Genomic DNA, 25,525 nt, shown 5'->3' on the forward strand with positions numbered 1-25,525 from the left:
CCGGCGACGCCTGCGTGCTGCCTGCAGTGCGGGGCCCGTGTCCGGGCCGCGAGCCGCGCTGGGCCTACAGCCCGCTGCTGCGCCAGTGCCACCCGTTCGTCTACGGCGGCTGCGAGGGCAACAGCAACAACTTCGAGAGCCGCGAGGCCTGCGAGGGCGCGTGTCCTGTGCCGCGCACGCCGCCCTGCCGTACGTGTCGCCTTCGGAGCCGGCTGGCGCTAAGCCTGTGCCGCAGTGACTTCGCCATCGTGGGGAGGCTCACCGAGGTGCTCCAAGAGCCCGAGGCCGCCGGGGGTGGCGGCATCGCCCGCGTGGCCCTGGACGACGTGCTCAAGGACGACAAGATGGGCCTGCAGTTCTTCGGCACCAAATATCTGGAGGTGACGCTGCTGGGCGTGGACTGGGCCTGCCCATGCCCCAACGTGACGGCTGGCGACGGGCCGCTGGTCATTATGGGCGAGGTGCGTGATGGCGTGGCTGTGCTGGACGCCGGCAGCTACGTGCGCGCTGCCAGTGAGAAGCGTGTCAAGAAGATCGCGGAGCTGATGGAGAAGAAGGCCTGCGAGCTGCTCAACCGCTTCCAGGACTAGGCCCGCCCCGGTCCCGCCCCAAGCCCCACCCTTCGGCCTGCACCAGGCCCCTGCCCCCCTGTCCTGTCCCGGCGAATAAAAGGGTTCCTCCAGACCTGGTGGCCTAATGATGCTAGGCCTCTCCGAGGGGATGTCGACTCCTCCCAGGTGCCTCCATGCTGAGCCGTGACCATGTTAATCTCAGCAGGGGGATTTGGGTGGACCGTTGGGACCCCTCCATCCTCCCCAGCAGGGGTCCCACCACCAAATTGGGACTTTAGCTCTGCAGAGAGGTCACTCCTGGGAACCCCCCATGCCTGTGACTAGCCAGCTAGTCCTGCCTCAGCCTCTGTCCCCAGACGTTCTCTCCCTCCCTCCCCCATGGCCCAAGCTCGACCCCACAGGGCAGACCCCTCCCGCCCGCCCTGGAGGGGTGCTCCCAGGAAGAGGTACATGGACACGAGACCGGGGAGCAGAATACGCTTTATTCTGAGGCAGGCTGGGGCTACCAGCCGGGAGCCCCCCGACTCAGCAGGGCTAGGAGTCCCCAAGGCGCAGCCCAGGGGGTGGCTGGTGGTCCGGGGGTGAAGGAGTGCGGGAGGGAGCGGAGTCACTCTTTCCGGAAGATCAGGCACTTGTTGTTGGCTGGCATGTCCACCTGAGGAGAAGGCTGGCTGGAAGAGCCTCTCCAGTTGCCGAGGCCCACCCGCACCCTGAGACCCTCAGCCCCTACCGTTCTCTCCAGGAGCAGGCCGCTGGCCCGGCCCAGATCCTCCAGGAGAGCTGTGTCCCGCAGCCCCCACTCCAGGTTCCTGCAGGGGGAGGGCAGTGGAGTCACAGCCTGGGGGGCACCCAGCCCCCCTGCCTCCCACACAGTCCCCGCCCACCAGCCTGACCTGCATCTGAGCGTCAGGTCAAAATCCACATTGCTCTGCGGAGAGATCTTCCCATTAATGGCGTAGGGCTGCCGGGACAAGAGACACAGCTCTGCGGCTGCCCACCCGCCCGGGGTCAGCCCTGGTGGGGAGGGAAAGGCTGCTGCCATTCCCCGTTGGACAGCAGGCTGACTTGGGACTGGGGGTCCCCAAGGAGGAAGGCACAGCCAAGGACCTGCTCGTGAGCCCAAGGGTGCCCCGGGCAGAGACTGGCCTGGGATAAGGAGGAGAGGCTGCAGCTGGGAGGGCCTGGGCATGTTTAAATGTTGGTGACAAGTGGTGAGGAAGGGGACAGGAGGGGTGACTGAAGTGAGAGTCCCCGGGGGTGATGGGAAGGCTACCTCAGACAGGAGGTGCAGGATGTGGTGGTGGGGCGTCCCTAGCTCAGAGGACAGGAAGGTTGAGCACAACGGGAGAGAGTGGACAGTTGGTACAGAATCGAGAAAGGAGCAGCATGAGGAGACAGAACTCTCCCGAAAACCACCGTGGTCAGAGGCGGCTGGGATCTGCCCTTTGAGGGGCAGGGGCCATCTCTGGGGTCCTCTGTGGGGAGTGCTCACCCCATAGGTGATCAGCAGCGCCTTGGGCTTCAGCAGGTGTCCGGCCGCTCTGAACAGCCCCTGGGGAGGGTGAGGCAGACGGCAGTGAGGTGCCCTCCCCAGGCCATCTGCAACATAGGGTCAACCGGCCCCCACCCCCCACAGACCTCAGTGCAGCGCAAGGGACTAATGTGCATCATGTTGATGCAAAGCAGCAGATCCAGAGACTGTGGCTCGATGCCGCCCCACTGCTCCCAGCCCCAGGTCACGTCCAGGTACAGCGGGGCCTTCACGTTCGCCAGCCCCTGGGCCTGTGTGGTGGCCGAGATGCTGCAGGAGGGCAGCGCTGTGGGTGCCGGCCCGCCGGTTGTCCCACATCCCGATGCCCCTTCGACCGTCCTCAGGGGAGATTTAGATGGGAAAGGTCTCGGCCTGGGTCACAAGTGGAGAGAGGACCCGGGCGGCCAGGATGGGCCCCCAGAGGTCCTCCCCAGGCTCCCGGCCCTCCCGCAGCCTCAGGACGCCCTGACCCCCTGGGCCGCCCGGGGTCCTGCCTTCCTGCCGCCCTGGCCTGCCCGCGCTCTCCCGCGGGTGGCCGCGGGCAGGGACGGCGGGCTCTGGACGCGCTGTCGTCCGGCCACACCTGTCCAAGCAGCGCTGGTCCACGTCCGACGGCTGCCACTCAGCGTGGGGGAAGGCCCGCGCGAAGTGGGCCGCGTGCTGGCCGGAGCCCGAGGCCACCTCGAGCACGCGGACACCGCGCTGAGCAGGGTCCACGTACTGCTGCAGCACCCGCAGGATCGGTTCCTTGTTCCGCTCAGCTGCCGCCGCCACCAGCATCCCGACCCTCAGGATTCCGCGCCCTGCCGCGGGGAGCGCCGGGAGCTGTAGTCCAGCGGCCGTGCCCCGCCCCACGTCATTGTGCTGCGTGCGCATCAAACTACAACTCCCAGGAGACCGTGCGCCTCTCATTAAAGGGCCCGCAGCCTCCCCGGGCACGGTCGATAGCCGCCCGAGGAGTGGGAATCCCGGCGAGGGGTCGGGGTAGCGCTATGCTGTCCCCGGTTTGCAGTCGTTCAGTTGCTCAGGCACCCTCTCGCCCATGCCAGCCCTAGTGTTTCATAGCGCCTTCCTCTCTCTGGAATTGTCTTGATTTGCCCAGGGTCTCGCTCGCGCTGCATCTGCAGGTGCCCAGTTAGCCTCTCGGAGAGCATGGCGACCGTCTCCAAGCCGGCGGCGTAAGGGGCAAAGTTCCCCTATTTCTTTCTTTCCTTTTTTTTAGATCTCTGCAGTTAGCTGGAAGTCAGCTTTTAAAACGAGGGAAAAAATAAAGACTCAAAACACGACTGCGCCGCCCGGGAATCGAACCCGGGTCGCAAGAATGGGAATCTTGCATGATACCACTACACCAGCGGCGCTGTTAAAGAAAGGGCTCCCTGTGAGATTTAGAAGATTGTGACGCAACCACTTCGCGCTAGAGAGACTATGTCGCATGCGCCTGCCACCGCAGCCGAGCCTGCGGCCAGGGTGGGAGGGCCGGGTTTGCGGGGACGGCGGGAGCCTCGCGACTTTCGCCCGGGAGCCTGGCACTCGAGGGGAGTAGGTGGAGACGAGGAGAGCGTGTTTGTGGGTGGCGTTTATTCGGACCTTCGCCCTGAAAACCTTGGCAACCGCCGGCATTCTGGAGCCGATGGAGGCGGGGCTGTTTCTGGGCGGGGCTGCAGAGCGGACTCCGCCCGCAGGATGGGGGGACCTGGCGGGCCTAGGAAGGAATCCCACTGATGCTCGGGACTTCTCTGTGACCTTGAGTGTACTCAGGCCAGCCCAGGGCCCTCGGAGAGCGTGAAAGGTCGGTGATCCCTGAAATCAAGTCGGAGGCAGCGCTTTTTCGGCGCTCACAGGTGTTGCTCCTGGGTTCCCAGACTGGGGTTCCCAGCTCAGAAGGAGGCCCCGAATGAGGAAGCTCTGAAAATCACCTGGCTTCCTGGGGCTTCTAATGGGGTTCCCTGGGCACAGGTCTCCCAGACTGTCCTGTATCAGTACGCCGCGGCCAGCTTATCTCCAGGCCCGGAGCCCCAGACTCAGGCTGGTTTCCCTTGCTGTGGGCAGTGCTATAGGAATTGAGCCCAACGACAAGCTGACCGCTGCTTGCTAAATGACATTGACCCCTAGCTGGTATTCATTCCTCACTCTGGGCTGGACACCAAGCAGGTCCGCACCACCCTAGACACTCCCCAGCTCAGCGCCCAGGAGGGAAGTGGCCGGACATGGCAGATGGCCAGGGCCCCTGCCTCACCACAGGCCTTTGCCACAGTAAGCGAGCGTGTGTGAGTGCATGTGAGTGCAGGTTTTTCTGGAGGGAGTCGTGCACATGTGTGTCAGCCCTGTTGGTGTCCACAGCCCCTGCTGCTGTCCTGGCTCCAGCCTTTGATCAATGGCATCTCCTTAGCTGCCGGGCTTGAGTCTGTCTAGGCTGAATTACTGTTGGGGCCAGAAACGCCCCTCCTGAGGTTGGGCCAGTTCCCAGGTGTCCCACATGGAAACTACTGTGGCAGCAGCCACCTTCCCAGTGAAGCCTTGTCCACTCCACTTGATAAGCTGCCAATGCCCAGAGGGCCACGGTCCCTGGTCCCATACTGGACATGGGGGGGGCGGAGAAGGGGGAACTCCTGTCCTTCTGCCAGCACAGCAGCGCCTCCCTGTGGCCCCTGCCTCTGTCCACACCTCCAGGGCCTACAGGCCTTCCTCCTGGAACTGCACTCTCAGGCTCTGCAGGGGAGTGGCCCCCACGGAGCCCCTTCCTCTGACCGGAAGCTCAAGGGCATGAGGGTCCCCGCTCCCAGCCCCCAGATTCACCAAGCCTGGAAAGCCCACTAGCCTGCCTCCTTTCCCTGGGGACATTTCTAAGTCCAGGAGCCTGTTTTGGGGAGGAAGACGGCACCACCCTTTCTCACACCTCCCCAGGGGTTCAGCACCCTGACAACCAGAGCTGACAGCAGTCTGACTTCTTATCTGGGCTCTGGACCCCTACCCCTGTCCTGGATCCATGGTCCCCAAGCTTCCCTCCCAAGCCTTCCCATGCCCTCACTCATCCCGCTCTCCTTGGGTTCTGAGAGTGGGCCCCAGCAGCCCCAGGAAACTGGCAGGAGGTGCTGGAGCATCTGGCAGAACCCTTTCCCAAGGCTACCAGTCACCCCTTCATTGGCAGGAACCAAGCCTGGGTCTCACAGAAACCAGTTCCCTAGTCCAGCTGGCCACCCTGGGTCCATGAGCAACATCTACTGGGATGACTGAAGCCTGGACTTCTTTGTTTATGTAAAACCTTACTGTTGTGTTTAGAGGCTTTTCTAAGAGAACGGAAGTACTTTATTTATTACGATGATTGGGGGGTCCGTGAGGAAAAGGGCTTTGCTGATCCCGGCAGAACCGCCCTTTCCAGCTTCCCCCAGCTGCGGAGTCCAGGGGTTGGGGACAAGGTCCAGATCTCTCTGACAACAGAGGTTACTTCTGCTCACTCAACCTTGCCTCTTGAGGCAGTAAGGAAAGATGCCATCATGGGCAGTGTTGGCCCAGGGGCTCTGGCTAGTGGGGTCACCCAAGGTCCTTGGGGCTGCAGGGTGGATCCGGCCAGCCAAGATTCCTGTCCAACAGGAGAACCAGCCCCGCCATCCCTGCTGCCAAAGCTGAGATCATGTCATGGCGGCTGCAGCAGCAAGCCTGTCCAGACCTTCGACCTCTGGGGGCTCAACTGGGCCCTCCGCCACCCCTGGGTCACCACCATGGGGGCCCAGCCAGGTGGGCGTAGCTGGGAAGGCCCCTTTAGGGGAGAGCGGGCCCCAGGCAAGTGCAAGGGGGCCTGCTTGTCCCTACTTCCTGTCCCTTGGACCACCCTCAGCCTTCTGAGCTGTCTGCCCCCTGGTCTCCCCTGCCTTGGTTCTGGCATCTCTTGGGGACCCCCACCCCTCTCCAGCTTGTCCTGTGACCTTCCACTCCGGCTCTTCAGGACAATTCCTTGCCTGCTGCTCCCCGGCCAAGTCCTTTGAGGGCTTCTGGACTCAACCTTTGACCTCAGGCCTCAGATAGGACCTGTGGGGTAAGGCTGGGATGTCCCCTCGGCCTCCAGCAAAGGCAGGGCTTATCCACCCATTCTCCGGTCTCGGGCCAAGGTCGTATTGTTCCAGCCCACTCCTCCATGCCTCCACCCCTTGCCTTCTAACTTGGCCTTCTGCTGGAACATGAACCCCCTCACCCTCAGGCCAAAGCCTCCCGGCACCCTGTGCCACCCCCCCACCCGGTCCCCTGGGCAGCGGCACCTCTCTCCCTTGCAGTAGCAGGTGTATGCCCGTTGGTCCCCCCTCCCTGGTGACAGTGATTGAGCGGGGGGATGGTCACAGGCAGCTCTGCCTGCCCAAGGCCACAGGGACAAGACAGGGCCGCCTGGGCAGATGACCAGGATGAAGCCGGCCTTGGAGGACACGTTGCAGTGATGCCAGTGGGGGAAGGGCAGGCAGTGCTGGGGGAGGGGGTCAGCCCGGCCAGTGAGGGGTCCTTCTGGGGTGGGGGGCATGCTCAAGGTCTGGGTTCCCTGAACACGTGTGGGTCCCAAGGTCACCAGGTCACAGCCCGTGGACTTTCCCACAGGCCCTGCCCTTCGTGCAGAGGGGGCAGCCTGGGGTGGGGGACCTTTCATCCTCCAGCCTTGTTAGGACAAGATGGGGAGCCAAGGGGCCCAGGTTGTGGGCATGGGGGGGAGGGATTGGCCTGAGAGCACCCCATCCCTGGCAGAAGCTTCTGCAAGGGTCCCTGAGAACATGTGGGGTCCCCCCTCCAGGCACATGGGGTAGGTCAGGGAGGGAGGGGGCAGGGGTCCTGCTGGTCACCTCTCTTCATGGCTCACCCCTCTTCTGTCGGACACTTTGCTTATTGCCTGGAGATTTAGAGAGAAACCCCGCCTCCCGATCCTCGAAAGACCCTCTCCTGCCCCTGCCCCCGCCAAGTGCTCTGGGAACCTCCACAGGCAGCAAGCCTGACCCCTAAGCAGGTGGATGCCCCCAGGCCTGGCACTTTCACAGACCAGCCTCTTCAAATATTTGCCAGATGAGTGCAGGAGTGCAAGGGCCTGAGGGATATCACAAGCTTGGGCAGGTGGGTTCCACGTTTGGTTTCTTGGGTGGAGGGAGCGTCCTCGTTTTAACCGGAGTGACCCAATTCAACAAAATGAAGGACAAGGGGGATGCCTGCCAGGTCGAGCTGCCCAGGGCCTGGTTGCTGTGGTGCCTGGTAGCCAGTGGCCGCTGTGCCCTCTCCACCCACACTGGTGGGTGTAGGGAGACCCTAGGGTTTGAGCAGCCCACGTGCTCCGAGGTGCCAAGGGGTAGAGCCCTGGACTGGTCAATGGCAGGGGGTGCTCCTGGCCTCTCCACTCCCCTGCCTACCTGGTCTGGGGCAGTCCTGCTTCCTGGGTCTCCAGGCTTCCCGGAAGTCACAGATGAAGGCCTGAGACTCAGCTGCGATAAACTGCTGTCCCCCAGATGCAAGGTGACAGAGGGGCCTGCCTCACCATCTTCTCTGTCCTCCAGAGCCCCCGAGACCTTGGGTCAGTAAGTGGCCTTTCCCGGCCCCTCCCTGGAGTTGGTGGGTACATCTCCCAGGGGGGTTAGAGAGAGCCTCACTGGGCACCGCTTCCCTGCCCCTACCCAGGGGCTGCCCCTCTTGATTTTCCTTGGTTCCGGGGCTCAGGCAAAGGGCAAGCACTCACACTGGCCCATGCACCCTGGCCAGGGCCCTCCAGATATGAGGGGGACGGACCGCTGCACCCTGCCTCTCCATGGCAGGGCGTCAGGAGTCCAGGACCACATCTGGCTGTCACTGGGGCCCTACATGAAGAACCCTGCCCACAGTCTGGGCTGCATCGGGCTCACCTGGCCCCCAGGCCAAGACGCTGCGGTGGCCCCCAGGCCTGGGGAAAACGTCCAGGGCCTGCCGGACCGCTGGCCGCGGAAAGCCACAGGGCCCTCCAGCTGCCTTGGCCTTGGGCCGCGTGGAGTGCAAGACGTTGTTGCCGGGAGGCCGCCGGCCCCGCCTGCCTCGCCTCCTCCCGCGCGCCTCCAAGGCTAGCCCAAACAGGAGCGGGCCCTTTAAGGGCCCGGGGCGTGTAGCGGGCTGGCCCCCACCCCAGCCCGGCCGCCTGTTAAAGGGACCGCGCCCTCCGCGCCCGCCAGGAGCAGCCCCGGGGAGGGTGCTGGAGTCTGGCCGGTGGCGGGTGAGCTGCGAGCCGGGCGTGCGTCCGAGCGAGCGCGTGGGCAGCCTGGGGGCACGGCCCCTCCGCACGGCAGCCCGGCGCACCATGTACACTATCACCAAAGGGCCCAGCAAGCTGGTCGCGCAGCGCCGCACAGGTGCCCACGGGATGGGCAAGGGCAGGGCCGGGCGGGCGAGCGGCGGCCGTGGGATCCGCGCGTCCTGAAGTCTGCGCATTCCGGGGGCCGCGCGCCCGGGGGGCCCAGGACACGGTGACCGCTCGGGGCTCCGCGCGCTGAGGACCCGGTCCACCGGCAGCTGACGCAGTCCCTGTACCCGCAGGCCCCCCGCAACAGCAGGTGGAGAGCAGGCTCGGCGAGCTCCTGAAATGCCGGCAGCCCGCCCCGCCAACGCCGCCGCTCCCGCGGGCGCAGCCGCCGGGACCCTGGCCCCTGTCGAGGTGAGAAGCTTGCCGCCCCGGCCCACCGAGCAAGGCCCACCCCTCCCCCGCCGGATGGCTGGGAGGGTGACCTTGGGGAAAGGTTACCAGAGACAGTGCCACATGGCTTAGCACGGGGCGGGCGCGCGTAGGGGCGGGGCAGGCCGACCACGCCCCCGTCCCTGTCCGGGTCCCGCCAGACTGATCCGGCCAGGGTGCCCGGGCGCTACCGCCTCACCTAGACCCCCCTGCCTCCAGCTGGACACTGGTAGATCCCCAGTGGGGAGAAAGTCCACCGGTTCCAGGGTCGGAGTGGCTGGGGAGAGCCGAGGCAGAAGCTCCCCCGTGGACCTTGGGCCGGCTGGGCGCTTCACCTGCTGCGCTCCTTTGGAGCAGGCCGAGCTCAGAGTTTGAGGCGAGTTGTCCAGTGCTCGTCCTCCTGGGTGGAGCTGGCGGCCCAGGGCACTGGCCCTCAAGGTCTGGCTCTGCTGAGGCTGCCAGCCCACCCTTGAGAGCTGAGGGGAGAGGTGCACGTGGTTCCCCTGGCTGCCAAGGTCTGCCCTCACACATCCTGTGAACCTGCAGCTTGGACTTGCTCAGGCCCTAGAGCCCCGGCCCCAGCCAGTCTGGCCTCCTCATGACCATGACCTGGGGTCAGACCCTGGCCGCTGGAACTTTTCCTTCCTTGGCTGAGTTCTGGGGCCTTTATTCTGCACATTTCCTCAGCTCCCTGGGGCCTGGGCGCAGGCCCCTGTTGGGAGGCAGATAATACTGGTGGCAGGCACAGGGTCTCCATGTGCCAGCTGAGGCGGTGCTGGGGAGGGCTGCAGGGGGGCGGAGCAGTGAAGGGAACTTCCAAGCCAAGGACAGACAGACAACCTCCGGGAGAGACAGCCTCCCAGAGCACCTCGACGTGGGCTCCACCCTCAGCCTGCCCCCTGCCTGCCCACTCAGAGCTCAGAGGGCCTGTCCAGCTCGGTTACTGGCCTGAGATACCGGAGGGTGGGGGCCGTGAGCCTGGCAGCCTGTCGGATGGGCATTGAGACTGGCCAAGGGTCCAGCCTGCTCTCAGACCCTGCTTGCTGGAGGGGCACATTGACATTTAGGGCTAGATCCTAGTGAGGAGACCAGGCCAGAGGGGAGGCTAGCGTCCAGGGAGGGAGGCCAGCAGGGCTGCGGGGTCCCTGAGGCCAGGCTGTGATGGTCCAGCCCTGGTCCTCAGAGCCACCCTTATCTTCTGGTGAGCATACTGAGGCACCTGGTCACCCAGGCAAGGGAGCAGAGCTCACTGAGGGAGGGGCTGGTGGGGTGCTGGCAGGCGCCTGGTTCTGTTCTTCAGGCTGAGGGACCCAGGGTGACCTCCTACCGTCTAACCTGGGAAATGCGCCTTGCTTCCCTCTCTGGTCCCATTGCTGGGTCGGGATGGAAAAGACAGGCTTCCCGGGCCCTGCAGGGCCCCAGGTGGGTCTCAGTGGGTCCGATGGCCAAACCTCTGTGGATGTCAGAGGCCATATATCTCAGTGGCCGGGGCACGTGGAGCCCGGCTGGATGGCAGGGTGGGTGTCGGGAGGGTATGCGGATGCGGGCTGGACGGGGCAGGGGGAGTGGGTGTTGGGAGGGCACGAGCTGGGCTGGACGGGGGGGGGGGGGGGGCTGCTGCTGGGAGGGCGCAGACCATCCACCTGAGGGGCTAGACCACTTGGCTAGCCCAGGGGTTGGCCCCTCCTCCCCTCCTTGGCCATAAAGGTCGCCAGCCTTCCCCTTCCACCAGTTGCCCCATATTAGACCTGTCTGGGAGCTCAGGATAGCCCCTGGGTGGCGGGGGTGGGGGTGGGGGGCGGTGCTGCCCCCACATGGAGCCCCACCTGCGTTCTTGCAGCCTCTTCCGGGAGGCTTCTCCAACCACCTTCCGAAACCACCCCCCGCCCCCGTGGACTTGCCCTGGGCGCAAACCGTCCTCTCTCAGCGGCCTGGCACTGGGTTGTGATGGCAGGCTGGATGTTTCTGCCTAAGGCGCTCTCTCTGTGGCCAGAGACAAGGAGGGTGTGGTAATCCCAGGTGTCATCGAATGCTGGGGACAGCAAGACTGCGTGGCCACCCGACTGGAGAACAGATGGGGGGCACATGGAAGGCCAGCCGAGGGGATGGGCCAGGCAGGCCCCCAGACTTGGGGGCAAGGTGGGGGAGGCAGGCTGGGGCAAGCCCCCTCCTTCTTGAGCCCAGGTTGCTGTGCTGACAAACGGGTGGGTGGTCCACCTGGAGGGGTGTTGAGGGGGTCACATGAGACGATACTGTAGTAGTCGGTGCTGAGAAGGCGCCGTGGTTCGGCGCTCGCCTCCCCAGGTGCGCACTGGAGCTGTACCCTTTCCCCCACAAAGCTCGGTGGAGCAGCCTTACATAACCGAGGCCTGGGGCAGCAAAGTGGGCAGGGTGGGGCAGGGCAGGCGCCCAGATTCTGGGGCCCCTTCTCGGCCCCGCCAGCCTCCACCTCTTTCAGATAGCCCCTGGCTGGGCCTGTCTTCTTGGTTTAGATGGGTTTCCCTGACATTGTGTTCTTGTGGAGCTGCTTCAAACCTTCCTGCCCTCTGCTTTGTGCGGAAGCTCGGGCAGGGAGTGGCCGTGTCTGCGAGCCTGCGGGTCCCGCGCGAGCCCCCGATGTGTGGGAGGAGCCGCGCCCTGCCCCCTTGCCCTCGTCACCTGCACAGTGAGGCCCTCCACAACCACCAAACCTGCTGACCCCGGGCACCTCAGGATGCTCCTCTCTGTTTTAGTGCCCCTCTCAGCTGAGGAGGAACCCAGAGCGGTTTGCAGTCGCCCAGCGATGGGGGACCTGAGCCCAGGAAGGCGAGCCGGCCGGCCGGGGACCTCGAGGGCCTGGCGGAGCGGCGCGCGCAGCCCCGGAGCCCCGCTCCCGCCTCCTGCTGTAGGTGCGCCCGCTCCCTCCACGGCCCCTGCATCCCGGGCTTGCTGTGCTGGCGTGGCTGCTTCCTGCCAGCGCTGGGGTGGCCTTCATTCCTGGCACCGGCTGGCCGGGAAGGGTCTGCAGCCTCCTGGACGTCTCATGCCCAGCTCCATAGGGCCATCTCCTCACTCAGAGCTCACTGAGCATCCCAGTCCCCCGCCTTGTCTCTGGCCGCTCTGCCCTGACATTCTGGGTGCTGTTTGGTGCTCATCCCCACGGGGCCTGGGGGTGAGCCGGGGAAGGGCCAAGGTCGCCTGGCCCTTGTCTGGGTCCTTCCTGCCATGCCAGGGGCATCTGCGAGAAGGAGAAGCTCCTCTCCTGGGGAGAACTTGGGGGAGAATGGGGCCCAGCAGGTGGGGTGAAGGAGATCTGGTTGTGGCTCAGCCAGCCCCTGGGCTGCTGGGAGGCCAGCGGTCAGTGGGGTGGAAGGCAGGCGGCAGTGCGGGCACCAGGAGACCCCTGGGCCAGAGAGAGAGCCACCTGTGTACCTGGAGCCTGGAGCCATGCACTAGGCTGGGCCCTGCGGGGGCGGGGGGGGGGTGCAGGCCTGGGGCTCGGTGGGAGTGGCTGGCAGGGCCAAATGAGGCAGCAGCGTGTGAGCTGAGCTGTGGAGTTTCGGCAGCAGGAGAGCGAGTGGATCAGCTCCCCGCTGTAGGGTGGCTGCTCTGCGGCTCAGGGAAGTACCCAGGCTGGGCCGAGGGCATGGCAGGAGGCTGCTCAGAGCTCCACCAGGCAGCACCCAACTAGGGGACCGACACCAACCTTCTCCCCCCCTACAGCCCAGGGCCCAGGCTTGTGTTCAATCGGGTGAATGGCCGGCGGCCCCCTGCCACGTCCCTGTCCCTCGAAGGGGCCCAGGAGACCTACACACTGGCCCACGAGGAAAACGTCCGCTTTGTGTCCGAAGGTAGAGAGGGGGCCGAGGCTATGACCTGGCCACCAGGTCCTCTCCCCACTGCAACCTGACTCCCTGTGGCCAGAGGGCTAGGCTTCTCCTTGGCTGTCTGCCAGCTGGTCCTGTGACTACTGAGCTGGCTGTGCACTCCCTGTGCTGGGCTGGAGTCCAGGGTGGCCACCAGGCCCTGGGGGGGGAGTGGGGTGGCAGTGGCCGGGCCTGACCGCCTCCTCCCCGCAGTCTGGCAGCAGGTGGAGCAGCAGCTGGACGGCAGCCCAGCCGGTGAGAGTGGGCTGAGGCCTGTGCAGTACGAGGAGAGGACCCCCAACCCCCGACTGCAGAGTGAGTGTCCCCCCACCCCTCTGTCCCCTGTCCCAAGATGTGGGCACTGGGGAGGGGGAACTTGAGCGGGGACCACTTTCTCCCAGCACCTGCCTCACCTGGGTCAGTTGAGGGGTCAGACTAGGGGTGAGAGGTGCTGACAGCCCAGGGAGGCGGCATCACTGCCTGGCCCTCTCTCCTCCCAGACTTTGTGCCCATCGACCTGGATGAGTGGTGGGCGCAGCAGTTCCTGGCTAGAATCACCAGCTGCTCCTAGCTGATGCTTGGGAGGAACACGGCCTGCGCAGGGCCTGGCCCTGCCCCCACGGACTCGTGGCCAGAAGAGGACCACGGCGCCCTTGTCCACTATGGTGGCAGGCCTCGTTTCACTGGGCCTGGCTGGGTGCCAGCCACACCTGAAGTGCCAGCATTTGGACTTTTGCACCTTTTGTTCCCTTGGCCCAACTGTCCTAGGCAGCCAGGTACAGGGGCTGAACTTGTCTGCTGACCTCAATCCTGCCTGCTGTGCCAGCCCCTGGGGCTGGAGAGAGGAGTTCCAGGCTAATAAAGTCGAGAAACTGTCCCTTCTGAGTGGCCTTTATTTGATGTGTTGGAGGGGATGGGGGGGGGTCAGCTTCCCCTTGGAGCCTCTTGCCCCACCGATGGCACCTCTGGGCCAGCCAAGGTTGCAGCTCTGCCATGCTCTGGCCCTCAGCTTCTCCCCAGCTGCCCGCTTGGCAGAGGGGTGGGGCCCGGGGCCGGTTCATGGTGCTGGGCCAACTGACCTCCCCTTCCTCTCCCTGTTGGCCTTGAGCCTGTTGGCCTGAGCCAGGCAGAGCGATGTTAAGTAACCAGCCCTAGAACTGGGGGACCTAGCTCCCCAGGATTGGGGCTGGGTTTGGGAGGCCTGGCTGCTGGACACTGGGCAAAGACATTGCTCAGTTCTTGGGGTGGAGAAGTGTGCGTGGGTGAGTGCAGGAGCTCTGTTGCATGGGCATGAAGCCCCAATCCCCCTTCTGGGTACCTGTGGGCACCTGGATGACTCAGCCTCCTTAGCCTTGGTGGCCTTATCTGCTGGACGCTGGAGGAAGGGGTGGGGGTGGAGGGTCCTGCCGGATCGACAGTGGGTGTGGCTAGGTTTTTGGGAGGGGTCTAGGCTCAGCCCTTCCTCTCCTCGTGTAAGGGGGCAAGTAGCAACTGTGGAGCAAGTGGCCAGAGCAGGAGTCATGGAGACCCAGGAGGCTGCTGACAGAGAGGTGGCCGCTCCAGAGGTGGGGAGGAGGCCTCCGAACGGCGGTGCCAGCCCTCGCCCCGCGACCGGAGGGGTTTGGGCCAGGGCTCGCCCTGCCCGAGGAGATCCTGGCTCCAAATTTTAAAAAGATCCAAAATGGGAGGCGGGTGCCCCAAGGCGACTTTTGGGAACCTGAGCCCCTAGGCCCTGGCCGGACGCCCGCGCAGGGCACGCCGGGCCTGGCGCGGTCACGTGGGCCCTGGGCGCCGCCATGATGGCGAAAGGGGCGCGGTGCCGTTGCTACGCGCCGTTGCTGGGCGCCGCGCTGCGTGACCTGCGTGGGGCTCCCGGCTGCCGAGGCGGGAAGCTCGAGCAGCTGCGACATGGCCGGAGGTAGCAGCGCCCCGCGGCCGGGCCGGGCCGGGGTCGCGCGGAGCCGGGGCGGGGCTAGGCGAGGTCGCGCGGGCGGCGAGCGGTCCGTGTGGCGTGGACGGTCCCGGGTTGCCCTGGAGGTGGTGGGTCGGGGTTGGGCAGAGGCCTGAGCGCGCAGGACCCACCTACCTGGGCCCGGGTGCGCATCTGTGCCGGCGGGCGGCCTCTGGAGCCCCCACCTGGGCGAGCGTTTGGCCCAGTGACCACTGAGCCTGGCTTCCCGTCGCCCAGGGCTGCAGGCTGAGCTCTTCTATGACTTACCTTGTCGTTATCATTGGATGAAAGAGTAGAATAAGCCCTTGGGCCTCCAACAGGCTCTCTGGCGGGTCCCTGAGGCCCCCACACTGCCCCTAGCTCAGGATCCGCCCTGGGTCTGGTGCCAGGTCCTCAAGATCATGGGCCCCCATGCCTCAGTGCCCTGCAGACCTCTGCTCCACCCCCCTCACCCCCTCCACCGTGTGGCAGCCCCAACCCCTGAGTGTCCTGCTGACCTCTGCGCCCCTCCCCCCCCAGTGTGGCAGCAGCCCTACCTCAATGTCTTCAGACACTTCAAGCTGGATGAGTGGAAGCGGTCAACCAAGGAGGGCGACGTGGCCTTGGTGATGGTGTGTGGGCGAGGGGCCCGGGAGAAAACCAAGCCCCTTTCCCCTCCAACTGGGGCATGCCCCGTGCCACCTGAGGGTCCTGGCTGGGGTCACCAGGTGCGGCAGGCGCTCCTCCTGTGTGCCCCCTAATCTGCTGGTGAGCGCGGCTCCTGTCTCTCCAGGACAAGACCCTGAGGAGCACCGTGTACCAGATCTGGGGACCTGTGTCTGCTGGCAACTACATCCAGCTCCCCAAAACCAGCACGCGGTCTCTGGGGCTGACTGGGCGGTACCTGTACGTGCTCTTCCGGCCCCTGCCCGCCAAACACTTTGTCATCCACCTGGACGTGTCCACTGAGGTGCGGCGCAGCATAGGGCAACGTGAGGGTCCCCCGCTCCTGTCATCCCCCGTCTCCTCACGGCCACACCTTGCCCTCCTGCAGGACAGCCAGGTCATCCGTGTGTCCTTCTCCAACCTCTTCAAGGAGTTCAGGTCCACGGCCACGTGGCTTCAGTTTCCCTTCATTTGTGAGGCCAAGTCATCCAGACCAGGTGACACAGATGGGCCAGAAGGTCTGGAAAGGGCAGAGTGGGGACTGTATGGCCTGGGAAGGGAGCAGCCAAGGACAGAGGGTGCTGTGGACTGGGGGGCTTTTTCATGGGGTGGGGGGCCCTGACAGGGTACCATCGTAGGCACAACCTCCCCTGGCACCCAGTGGACCTGCCTACAGCTAGACCTGCAGGACATCCTGCTCCTCTACCTGAACCGGCGCTACAGGTATCTGAAGAGTATCCGGCTGTGTGCCAGCCTGCTTGTCCGGAACCTCTACACCAGTGACCTGTGCTTTGACCCTGGTGAGGGCCGCCCCGTGCCCCCTCCCCTCACCCCAGGAGGCCTCGTGCTGGTGCTGGTGGGCACCTGGCTTAAATCTCAGCTGGGGCTGGGAAGGGGTGCTGGACAGGCTCCCCCTGACCTGGAGCACCCCTGCTCAATATAGCTGTGACTGTGACTGAGGCCCGGCGCAACAAGCTGGCTGTCACTCCCATGCCACGAGAAATGGCGTTCCCGGTGCCGAAGGGGGAGTGCTGGCATGACCGCTATGTCCATATTCGGTGAGCGGGCCCTGCCTGTCCTGGGGGCTTCTGGGAGGTGGGAGGGGCTGCCCCGGACGCTGACTCTCCACCTGCCCTGCCGAGGTTTCCGAGTGACAGCCCAGGAGCGCCCCGTGAGTTGGGTCGGAAGAGCCGATCCCCTCCTGAGGCAGGTGGGCCTGGGCTCGGCGGGATGCTGGGGAGGGTGAACACCAAGGTGTGGCTGCCTGCTGGGCGGGTCAGGGGCCAGGGCTAGTACTGACTGCCCTGAGGTCCTGGAGGTCTGTGTGTGGGGACACCTGGAGGGCTCAAGCTTTCCAGCTCTGGCCTGGGGTGGGGTCTGCTGAACACACAGGTGTGCTAGGCCGTGGGCAGGTGGTAGGCGGCAGCTTGTAGCTTTGGGGTCCTGGCATAGCCACAGCCTCACTGGGCATGTCTGTTTGGCGGTCACCACCGCCCTTCTCCCTGCTGTAGGCCTCCCGGGGCCTGTGCCGCAGCTCCTTCCGCGTGTGGTAGCTGGCAGCAGAGCCCTGCAGGACAGCGTGTCCCCCATGGTCCAGACGTCCAGTCCCATAGCCGTGAGTGCCCTGCACCCTTGGGGCCGGGGCTGGCTGCAGGACCCCAGGAGCTGACAGACCCCATCCTCCACACTCCACAGTCCTGCCGGGCCCCCTCAGTGCCCGCGCGCCTTCCAGAGGTCAGTCTGTCTCGTGAGCTCCTGGAGGCCTCGGCCCAGGTGGGAGCCGGCGACAGTGTCAACGTGTTTGCCCACACGCCAGCCGTAGTGCCTTCGGTCCTGGAGAACGTCGGCTCTCAGGAGGTGAGTGTCTCTTCCACTCCACGAAGGCATGAGCCCTCACTGCACCGGGCCCGGGTGGCCGGCACCATGGGGCCTCCTGGGGCGGGGCAGCATTAGGGCAGGACGTGGCCAGTGATAGTAGGGTCTGGGGCCTGGGTAGCTGCTGCAGCTCCTGCTTTGGGTAAGGGGTGCTGGATGCGTGGCCGGCCAGGTTCATCCTGAATCCCCTTGGAGTGGCGCTGGGGGATGAGGGGCCTCTGACACATCTCTGCATCCAGGCTGCCAGCAGCAAGCAGAACGGACAGGAGATGGCTCGGGGCAAGAATCCCTCTCACCCAAGAGTAAGGATGGGGTCTGTGCACTGCCCTTCAACTCTGAGTTCCACTCCCAGCCCCTGGTGGTTTGTGGTGGGGCTCAGGCTGCAGGTGGGGCAGGACCCAGGGTCCCTGGAAGCGTGGCTTCTTGCCACGGACAGGAGCCATCCCAGGGTCCAGGCAGTCACTCTGGGGCGGGTAGGGGGGCAGGGAGGGCAGAGCTGGGGATTGGCCTCTCCCTGCTGGACTCTCACCAGGAGTGCGCCTGTTTCAGAGCTTCCTCCCAGACCCGATCCTGAGGCTCAAGGGGGTCATCGGCTTCGGGGGCCAGAGCACCAGATGGGTGAGTTGCCCGCGGGCTTCAGAGCCTGCGGGTGTTGGGGCTTTTCACTCCCTGCAGACCCTGGTGGCTTTCTGTGGTCCTCAGACGCCCCGGCCCACCCGATCATGCCCACACACAGTTCAGGGCCCTGGCCGCGTTGGTTTGGAGGTTCACACGTGTCACTCTGTCCGTCTGGCAGATGCTCTCGGACACTCTTTTGGCTGAGGTGCTAGTTCAAGTCACTTGAACTCCCTGCGTTCCAGAGCTCTCAGCCCACGTGGTTAATGCTTTGCTGCGTGTTGCCCACCCACACGCTTCTGCTTCACACGCATGGTTGCCGTGTCAGCGTGTCCTGTGGGGCCGACGGGTCGAGGCACAGAGTGGTCGCAGGGACGGCGCTGTTTCCCAGCTGCTTCTGGGTGCTTGTCAGGCCCTCTCAGAGGCGGGCTCCATCTCTAGGGGAGCCCTTTGGTCTTTTGCTACCTGAACCCCAGAGTTTTCTGATTTGGAGGTAGGGCTTAGAAGAAGTGACGGTGTGTACGTGTGTGCACGTGCGCATGTACATGTACATACGTGTGTATGTGTGTGTGTGTGTGTGTGTGTGTGTGTGCGTTTGCATAGTGAGTGTATGTGTACGTGCATCTGTGGGTGCATGCGTGTGCGTGTCCGCATCTGTGTGTGTGTGCGTGTATGTGTATTTGCATGGTGTGTGCTTCTGGGTGTGTGTATGTGTGTGTATGTATGTGTGTATGTACATCTGTATATGTATGTACGTTGTGTGCGTGTAAATACTTGGGCATGTGTGCGTGTTTGTTTTAGCTGGCAGGTTGACCTGTGTATCTGTTTGTGTGTGATACGAGGTGTGTGTGTGTCTTCTCTGCCTGTGGTAGCTGAATACATATGTGTGTGTGTAGGCCAGGGAAGGGCACGAGGCAGACCCGGGCAGCCAGGAGGGATGGGGTGCACCCTGACCTCTGCCCTGACCCCGCTACCAGGCCCTATGGACCAAGGACGGGGCCACTGTTGTGTACCCCTGCCACGCGGTCATCGTCGCTTTGCAGATCGACACGGGCGAGCAGCGCTTTTTCCTTGGCCACACAGACAAGGTGGGCACCACCCCGGCTGGGGACTGGGTGTGGCTTGGGGGCCCTCCCTGAAGCCGTGGCTGCCTCCTTAGGTCTCCGCCCTGGCGCTGGACAGGAGCAGCTTGCTGCTGGCCTCGGCACAGGCGCAGCTTCCATGCATGGTGTGGCTCTGGGACTTCCAGATGGGGGGCTGCCTGTCCATGTTCCAGAGCCCAGTCCATGCCATCTGCTCCCTCAGGTGGGTGGGGGCGGGGGTGGCAGTGAGGGGCAGCCACTGAGCACTGAGCACTGAGCACCCCTGCCCTGTGCCCACAGCTTCTCTGACAGCGGGGCAGTTCTCTGCGGTGTCGGCAAGGACGGCCACGGGAGGACGGTAACGGCTGCCCCAAGGCTGGGGAGGTGGGGAGGCGGCCTGGAGTGTGTGCCTCTGTTTGCTAAACGCTTGTCCTTGCTCCTTTTTGCTTGCTGAAGGCTTGTGTATTCTTTGTTTAAAAAAAACAGTTTAGAGTAGTTCCCCTGCCCGCCTCCTTACCTCACACGGCCCTGCAAGCTGTTTCCTGGGCCAAGCCTGGCCAGCCCTCCCCGCTGTGAATGCAGGTGCTGGGAAGCACCCCCGGGTCTCATGTTTTGCTTCCTGATTTCTTCGCTCTTTGCTCCGAACGCATCGCTTTGGGTCGACAGTTAAACCCTTGCTTCAGTCCTCAGCAGCAGCACTGTCTATATTCCACCGAGCGAGGGGCACTTTTCTGTATCCGTGTCCGTCATTGAAGCCGATGGGGTGTGCTGCTGGCTGTTTAATCGTACTTGTCTGTGGGGCGTTTTATCATTTGTTTCTGTAAAACTGCTGGGATGCTTCGCGTTCGTGCCTCATAGAAATCCAGAAATGCGAGTCAGTGCTGGCTTGTCCGTCCAGGCGCATATGGGTTGCAGTTTCCCAGGAGTGAGCCAGCTAATGTCCAGGAACTGTGTGCTCGGGCTGCGTGGGAGCCGAGCTTCCCATGGCCTCACCAGCGGGTCCCTCCAGAGAAGCACATCACCCAGCAGTCCAGGGGGGTGGGCTGAGCAGAGCCTGGAGGATGCTTGGATGGAACCAGGCTCAGTCCCACTGGGCTCACACAGGCTCCACTGCAGATGGTGGTGGCATGGGGCACCGACCGGGTCGGCCTTGGTGGCGAGGTAGCTGTCCTTGCGAAGGCCAACACCGACACAGACATCCAGTCCTGGACGGTTGCCTCTGATGACACCAGGTGACATGGCCCGTTGCATAGCCCTAGTCTGGAGGCAGGGTCTCGCTGCGGACACCCCAGGGTGGGCGCTTACCCCTTCGCCTTTCCGGCAGGATGGCATCGTGTGGGCGGGGAAGCGTGCGGCTGTGGCGGCTGCGTGGCAGGGCATTGCGCTCCTGCCCGGTGGACCTGGGGGAGCATCACACGCTGCATTTCACCGACCTCGCCTTCGATTCGGGCCAGGATGGGCCACGCACACTGTGAGCCTGGGCCTGCCCCTGCCCCTTCCAGCATGCCGGGAGCCCCCGCCTTGCCCCTCCTGCCCCTGCTGGGACCCCCTGCCCCACCCTCCCCGCATGTGAGCCCCTCCTCCACACACACTGGGGGCCCCACAGGCTGCTGCCCTGCGCTCCCTGCCCCACAATCCCTTGCTGGTCATCTTTGAGCAGCTATGTGTGCAGCCGGAGTGGTCACATTCTGGAGGTGGACGTCCAGCACATGGCCGTGCGGCACGCCCGCCTCCTGCTGCCCACGCGGCCCACCGGCAGCCTCCACCAGCAGAAGCCGACCTTCACCTCAGGTAGGTGGGCCCCCAGCCCCATGGCGGGAAGCCGGGGTGCCCTTGACACTGTGTCAGCAGCCTCCACCGGCAGAAGCCGACCTTCACCTCAGGTAGGTGGGCCCCCAGCCCCATGGCGGGAAGCCGGGGCGCCCCTGATGCTGCTGCCCTCCGCAGGCCCAGGCGTTGCCATCAGCAGTGTCAGTGTCTCCCCAACCCTGTGTGCCGTGGGCTCTGAGGACCGCTACCTGCGCCTCTGGCCCCTGGACTTTTCCGCTGTGCTCCTGGAGGCAGGTGAGGTCTGAGGGCCGCCACACACGAGGCACGTGGAAGGGACTCTGTCCTGAGGCCAGGTCCGTTGCCAGGACTGCCTGTGGCCAGGTGGGCAGGGCTCGGCCCTGGGAGCCACGGCTCTCAGTGGGAGGAGCGGGCTCGTCTGTGCCTTAGGCATACAGGCAGCCTGAGCACGGGGAGCCGTGGCCTGCTGGGAGGTCTGTGCCCGCGACTCGCGTCAGCTGAGAGGTTACCTGCCCCGCCTGCAGAGCACGAGGGCCCAGTTAACTCGGTCCACATCAGCCCTGATGGCCAGCGCGTGCTGTCCACCACCTCCATGGGCCACCTGGGCTTCCTGGACACGGTGTCCCGTGAGTACCGCATGCTGGTCCGCTCCCATACTGCCTCCGTGCTGGCCTGCGCCACACAGCCGGTCAGTAGGCGGCTTGCCACTGTTGCCCAGGACAACACCGTCTGCATCTGGGACCTAGCAACTCTGCAGCAGGTGGGTACAGCAGGAGGGAGCAGGGCAGCTGGGGGAACTGGAGGGAGGTGCAGGAGACAGAGTGCTCAGCCAGCCCCGCCCCTCGCCCGCAGGCCCCGCCCCTCGCCCGCAGGCCCCGCCCCTCGCCCGCAGGCCCCGCCCCTCACCCGCAGGCCAACTCCGACACCTCACTTACTCTTTCCTCCCCCAGCTGTATGACCTCACACCCCTGGACGAGGCCCCGTGCGCTGTGGCCTTTCACCCCACCCAGCAAACTCTGTTCTGTGGCTTCCGTAGCGGCGCTGTGCGGTCCTTCAGCCTGACAACCTCAGACGTGCTGGTGGAGCACAGGTGGGCGGAGCTGCGCCAGGCCCCTACTGGGAAGCCCAGAGTGGAGGGGGCTGAGAGCGGCTTTGGGCAGCCCCGGGGTGTGGGGCACTGGCCAGGGAAGGGGCTGTCACAGGAGTCCTGGCACTGCGCGGAGCCCTCACTTGGTCCCTGTGTGTCGTACAGGCAACACAGAGGGGCTGTGACTGGGCTGGCTGTCACTCCTGATGGCAGCTTCCTGTTCAGCGCCTGTGATCGGGGTGCCCTGGCCCAGTATGACTGCGCAGCTCCCCAGTGCTCCGTCCTCCGCGTGGCAGGTCAGGCCCCCCAGGCCAGCGCCCACAGGCTCAGGCCTGGCTCTACCTGCCCCTTGGCCTCCCAAGTCCCTGGTTGGGCCCCCAGCACGGGGTAGGAAAGTGCCTTTAGGGCTCACAGCACCCCAAAGCTGAGGATGGCTGCCCTGCCCAGCTGACCCCTCACCCCTGTGCTGCCCCAGGGAACATGGTATGCCAGGATGCCTGGCCAAGCCCTAACACCCTGGCGGTCAGCGGGGACAGCCACCTGCTGGCCTTCGTGGGCCCCTCCAAGTACACGGTGACTGTGGTGGGCACCGTCTCCCTAGATGAGGTGAGCGGCTGGGGCCTCCTCTTCTGTCTGGGGTGGGGGTGGGGGAGCCAGCAGACCTGTTTGAACCCCCACAGCTCCTCGGGGTCTCTGCTAGAACTCTCCTTGTCACCGTGTGGATGTGAGGGCCTGGGGGCGGGGGCAGGGAGGACATGCCTGTGGTGGGAGGGCACTGTTCTCTTGGGAGAGGGTTGGAATGAGTAAATGAACGATACCATACTGATCTTTATCTGTTTTCCTTTCTGGGCTTTCTTTGTCAAGTTTTGGTATTGATTTTGTGTGCCAATTACTGAGAAGGAAAAAAAGGGTGAGGGAGTGAGGTGGCAGGCTTAGAGAGTAGAAGACTGAGCCCTAGAGCACTCCAATATTCAGAGTTCATGTGGTTCTGGATAGGGCATTGCCTGGCTGGACAACGGGGGGCTGCAGCCTCACACTCTCCGGGCTGCTCCCTCCTGCACCCGGGCCTGTGCCTGTGTGCTCTGCCCGGCAGCAGTGGCTGACACCCATGCTCGGCCGCCCCAGCTGCTGCGGGTGGACATCAGCGCCCTGGACTCAGCCGGTAGCCACCTGGACTCGGCCGTGGCCGTCTGCTTCGGGCCCCAGCCCACCAGCCACCTGCTGGTGTCTACCCTCTCCACCAAAGTCCTTATGCTGGATGTGACATCAGGGCGCAGTGTTAGGGAGGTGAGCCCCAGGACACCATCGCCGTCATCGTGGAAGGAAGAAGAGCCTTCAGGCTGCTGCTGTCCCCTAAGAGGTGGCTTTGCTGAGAAAGCCACTTAAACTCCTGTCCCGGCTCCTCAGCCCAGCCTCTTCTCTCTGCTTAAATGCCCCCGAGCTGTCCAGTGTCCCCCATCACTTGAATGTCCCCCCAGCTGTCCAGTGTCCCCCATTACTTGAATACCTCCTCAGCTGTCTGGTGTCCCTCTCACTTGAATGCCCCCTCAGCTGTCTAGCATCCCCCTATTTGAATGCCCCCCCAACTGTCAGGTGTCCCCCCCTTCACTTAACTGCCCCCTCAGCTGTCCATTGTCCCCCTATTTGAATGCCCCCCCAGCTGTCCAGTGTCCCCCTCACTTGAATGCCCCCCCCAGCTGTCCGGCGTCCACCCTGTGGCCTGCTCCTCCCTGGCTTTCAGCAAGGACGCCTGCCTCCTGGTGACGGCCAGTGACCGGGCCATCAAGGTGTGGGACTCCCCGACGCAGGCACGCCCCGGCTGCCAGGTGTGTGCTGAGCTGGATGGTGCAGGCCCGTAGGTGGTCTCCTTGCTGCGTCCAGGGCCCGTGGAGGCCCTGGTAGGGGCACAGAGGGTGGGGTCCCAGGACCCCCTGTGCCTGCTTGTGCGTAAAGCTCCTGGGGCATCCCTCGCTGGGTCTCCACCTGGCCAAGCCTCAGGGTCCCTGTGTGATGCCTATCCCAGGTATACATCGGGCACTCGGAGCCCGTGCAGGGTGTGGCCTTCACCCCTGACCAGCAGCAGGTCCTCAGCGTGGGGGACACTGTCTTTATCTGGGACGTCCTGTTCTGCTCTGAGAGGACACCCCGAGGCAGGTAAGTGTCCATGTTGCCCTTGTGCCCGCCCACCACACAGCACCTTCTCCACACCCTCTCTCATTGCTCCTGCAGTATCCGAGGCTCGGCCAGGGCGCCCTCAGTCTGTGAGGCAGGTGAGTGGTTCATCTGAGGAGCGGGCACCCTGGCTCGGGGCAGGCTGTGTTCAGGGACGTCAGCATCAGTCCCTTTCCTGTCTGGGGGTTTGGCCACAGTCTTGTCTGCCCTGACTCCTTTGCAGAGGCCGGTCCCCTCCCTGAGTCCCCTCCAGAGCCGGGGCCACACCCCTGAGTGCTGCCCCCAGCTCCTTCTACCCCCAGGGTCGGCTACAGGACAGCAGGAGGAAGACAGCGTCTCTGGGGCTTGTGGGCTCCCCCGGCGCCAGGTGCCTATGCCGTCCCAGGCCCGCCTGCCTCAGCTGGCCGTCGGTGCCACACCCTCTGAGGGCAGTGATGGTGAGGGGCGAGGGCCCCGGGAAGCCCAGCCAGCCCGGGTGCTGTGATGGGGAGCGAGAATGGTGGCTGTGTGTGGGCTCCACTCCGACTCTTCACTGCCCCCACCAGGCATGTCCTCGGTGTTGGATGATGAAGGACCCAGCGAGGATGACTCCCCTACAGGGCTCCGCCAGGCCCCAGGCGCTGCTGTGCTGGTGGAGAAGGGAGCCGGAGGGGACAGGCCAGGGAGGACCACAGGGGGACCCTGGGGGCTCGGCAAGCCTGCCTGCTCCCACAGTCAGCCCAGTAAGCTCTAGAAGACCAGCGTGGGGAGGGCAAGTCCCTTACAGGGGCCCCACAGCTCCAAGGGCGGGGGGTAGGCACGGCTGGTAGGTAGAGAGGCGTGTCCACCTGGAGCAAAGGGTGGTTGGTGTGCCTTCTGCTCCCTGGAATCCTTGCCTTCGGGTGATGAGGGTCCCTGAGGAGTCGCTCCGGGGAGCTTGACGCCCAGCCCTCCCTCCGGCAGGTGCCAGCAGCCCCAGGGATGCCGTGGACCTGCCCACTGCCCGCCCCGACTCCTACAAGCACTTCGTGGCGTGCTTCAAGGCCTCCCAGTTCCCCAGGGTCAGCCATGGGCTTTGTCTGTGAGGGTTGGGGAGAGGGGCTCCAGGGACACCCCTTCCTCCACTCTCAACCCCACCTGCTCCCCACTGCCCACCCTGATTGATCGGATATGACCCTGAGACAGGCAGGGAGGTGACTCTGAAGTGGGGGTGCTATGTGGCCCTGAGGGGGTCTGGGCAGCCATGCTGGGCTCTCCAGCGTCCTGGGTTCTTGTCCACACAGAGCATTTCCTTCCCTCCGGCCAGCGGCAGGCCGCTGCGCCTGAAGGCCGTCGTGGGCTACAACGGGAACGGGCGCGCCAACATGGTGTGGAGGCCGGACACAGGTGGGGCCCGGCTGTCGGTGCACGTGGAGGCCGGACACAGGTGGGGCCCGGCTGTCGGTGCCCTGGCCCTAGCCCACCTCTCTCGGGGCTCTCTCCGCACCTGAGCAGGAGTCTTCCTGAAGGGTGTCGTGGGAACCTCCCTGGCTGCCGTGGGGATAGGGGGCAGGAAGACACCCAGGCTGCTCCTGACGGCCCTGCGGCCCCTCAGGCTTCTTCGCTTACACGTGCGGTGGGCTGGTGGTGGTGGAGGACCTGCACTCCGGCTCCCAGCAGCACTGGCTCGGCCACCCCGAGGAGGTGTCCACGCTGGCCCTCAGCCATGATGCCCAGGTGCCCCCC

At 64.7% G+C, this 25,525-nt stretch overlaps 4 protein-coding genes and 1 non-coding gene across 6 annotated transcripts in view; 3 read left to right on the forward strand and 2 right to left on the reverse strand.

The window, feature by feature from the left end:
- Positions 1 to 590, forward strand: part of WFIKKN1 (WAP, follistatin/kazal, immunoglobulin, kunitz and netrin domain containing 1) — a 2,425-nt gene extending 1,835 nt beyond the window's left edge. Inside the window, exon 3 of the mRNA XM_004373364.1 lies at positions 3 to 590. Within this exon, the coding sequence (XP_004373421.1) occupies positions 3 to 590 (588 nt within the window). The remainder of the gene's footprint in view (positions 1 to 2) is intronic.
- A 450-nt stretch (positions 591 to 1,040) lies between these two features.
- On the reverse strand, positions 1,041 to 2,886 carry METTL26 (methyltransferase like 26). Its single transcript, XM_004373133.2, has 6 exons — positions 2,687 to 2,886; positions 2,211 to 2,373; positions 2,065 to 2,124; positions 1,466 to 1,533; positions 1,303 to 1,381; positions 1,041 to 1,227 (listed from the first exon to the last, which is right to left on the reverse strand). Exons 1-6 carry the CDS (start codon positions 2,881 to 2,883, stop codon positions 1,180 to 1,182), a joined length of 615 nt encoding a protein of 204 aa, XP_004373190.1. The 5' UTR covers positions 2,884 to 2,886; the 3' UTR covers positions 1,041 to 1,179.
- A 504-nt stretch (positions 2,887 to 3,390) lies between these two features.
- TRNAG-CCC (transfer RNA glycine (anticodon CCC)) lies at positions 3,391 to 3,461 on the reverse strand. Its single transcript has one exon. It is a non-coding gene; the product is annotated as a tRNA-Gly (tRNA).
- Positions 3,462 to 8,386: 4,925 nt separating this feature from the next.
- Positions 8,387 to 13,201, forward strand: MCRIP2 (MAPK regulated corepressor interacting protein 2). Of its 2 annotated transcripts, XM_004373134.2 has the most exons (5): positions 8,387 to 8,441; positions 8,626 to 8,743; positions 12,464 to 12,591; positions 12,820 to 12,921; positions 13,107 to 13,201. In XM_004373134.2, the coding sequence occupies exons 1-5, from the start codon at positions 8,390 to 8,392 to the stop codon at positions 13,175 to 13,177; spliced, it is 471 nt and encodes a 156-aa protein (XP_004373191.1). In that variant the 5' UTR covers positions 8,387 to 8,389; the 3' UTR covers positions 13,178 to 13,201. The 2 variants fall into 2 exon arrangements, with proteins under 2 accessions (XP_004373191.1, XP_023584105.1); XM_023728337.1 differs by lacking the exons at positions 8,626 to 8,743; positions 12,464 to 12,591 and having other exon boundaries at positions 8,390 to 8,441.
- A 1,212-nt stretch (positions 13,202 to 14,413) lies between these two features.
- The window catches only part of WDR90 (WD repeat domain 90), a 14,711-nt gene continuing 3,599 nt past the window's right edge, over positions 14,414 to 25,525 (forward strand). The window contains exons 1-31 of the mRNA XM_023728536.1: positions 14,414 to 14,524; positions 15,077 to 15,168; positions 15,330 to 15,506; positions 15,591 to 15,696; positions 15,829 to 16,002; positions 16,146 to 16,260; positions 16,345 to 16,412; positions 16,714 to 16,817; positions 16,898 to 17,059; positions 17,317 to 17,379; positions 17,627 to 17,695; positions 18,670 to 18,780; positions 18,852 to 18,997; positions 19,075 to 19,132; positions 19,891 to 20,006; positions 20,099 to 20,245; positions 20,435 to 20,565; positions 20,722 to 20,838; positions 21,087 to 21,322; positions 21,513 to 21,652; positions 21,815 to 21,945; positions 22,125 to 22,255; positions 22,775 to 22,936; positions 23,347 to 23,475; positions 23,673 to 23,803; positions 23,879 to 23,919; positions 24,124 to 24,258; positions 24,367 to 24,543; positions 24,764 to 24,861; positions 25,084 to 25,186; positions 25,395 to 25,516. Of these exons, the coding sequence (XP_023584304.1) occupies positions 14,515 to 14,524; positions 15,077 to 15,168; positions 15,330 to 15,506; positions 15,591 to 15,696; positions 15,829 to 16,002; positions 16,146 to 16,260; positions 16,345 to 16,412; positions 16,714 to 16,817; positions 16,898 to 17,059; positions 17,317 to 17,379; positions 17,627 to 17,695; positions 18,670 to 18,780; positions 18,852 to 18,997; positions 19,075 to 19,132; positions 19,891 to 20,006; positions 20,099 to 20,245; positions 20,435 to 20,565; positions 20,722 to 20,838; positions 21,087 to 21,322; positions 21,513 to 21,652; positions 21,815 to 21,945; positions 22,125 to 22,255; positions 22,775 to 22,936; positions 23,347 to 23,475; positions 23,673 to 23,803; positions 23,879 to 23,919; positions 24,124 to 24,258; positions 24,367 to 24,543; positions 24,764 to 24,861; positions 25,084 to 25,186; positions 25,395 to 25,516 (3,702 nt within the window). The 5' untranslated portion in view covers positions 14,414 to 14,514. The remainder of the gene's footprint in view (positions 14,525 to 15,076; positions 15,169 to 15,329; positions 15,507 to 15,590; positions 15,697 to 15,828; positions 16,003 to 16,145; positions 16,261 to 16,344; positions 16,413 to 16,713; positions 16,818 to 16,897; positions 17,060 to 17,316; positions 17,380 to 17,626; positions 17,696 to 18,669; positions 18,781 to 18,851; positions 18,998 to 19,074; positions 19,133 to 19,890; positions 20,007 to 20,098; positions 20,246 to 20,434; positions 20,566 to 20,721; positions 20,839 to 21,086; positions 21,323 to 21,512; positions 21,653 to 21,814; positions 21,946 to 22,124; positions 22,256 to 22,774; positions 22,937 to 23,346; positions 23,476 to 23,672; positions 23,804 to 23,878; positions 23,920 to 24,123; positions 24,259 to 24,366; positions 24,544 to 24,763; positions 24,862 to 25,083; positions 25,187 to 25,394; positions 25,517 to 25,525) is intronic.

This window comes from Trichechus manatus, unplaced genomic scaffold (genome assembly GCF_000243295.1).
Source record: "Trichechus manatus latirostris isolate Lorelei unplaced genomic scaffold, TriManLat1.0 scaffold00024, whole genome shotgun sequence".
In the NCBI taxonomy this organism is placed as follows: Eukaryota; Metazoa; Chordata; class Mammalia; order Sirenia; family Trichechidae; genus Trichechus; species Trichechus manatus.

What these genes read in the sequence shown, in the direction of transcription:
- METTL26 (XM_004373133.2), bottom strand. Translation starts at nt 2,883, where the DNA reads ATGCTGGTGGCGGCGGCAGCTGAGCGGAACAAGGAACCGATCCTGCGG. An exon ending in GTCCCTTGCGCTGCACTGAG is followed by an intron (nt 2,125 to 2,210) that starts GTCTGTGGGGGG and finishes CACCCTCCCCAG; the next exon opens with GGGCTGTTCAGAGCGGCCGG. An exon ending in CGCTGCTGATCACCTATGGG is followed by an intron (nt 1,534 to 2,064) that starts GTGAGCACTCCC and finishes TTGTCCCGGCAG; the next exon opens with CCCTACGCCATTAATGGGAA.
- MCRIP2 (XM_004373134.2), top strand. Translation starts at nt 8,390, where the DNA reads ATGTACACTATCACCAAAGGGCCCAGCAAGCTGGTCGCGCAGCGCCGC. An exon ending in GGTCGCGCAGCGCCGCACAG is followed by an intron (nt 8,442 to 8,625) that starts GTGCCCACGGGA and finishes CTGTACCCGCAG; the next exon opens with GCCCCCCGCAACAGCAGGTG. An exon ending in CGTCCGCTTTGTGTCCGAAG is followed by an intron (nt 12,592 to 12,819) that starts GTAGAGAGGGGG and finishes TCCTCCCCGCAG; the next exon opens with TCTGGCAGCAGGTGGAGCAG.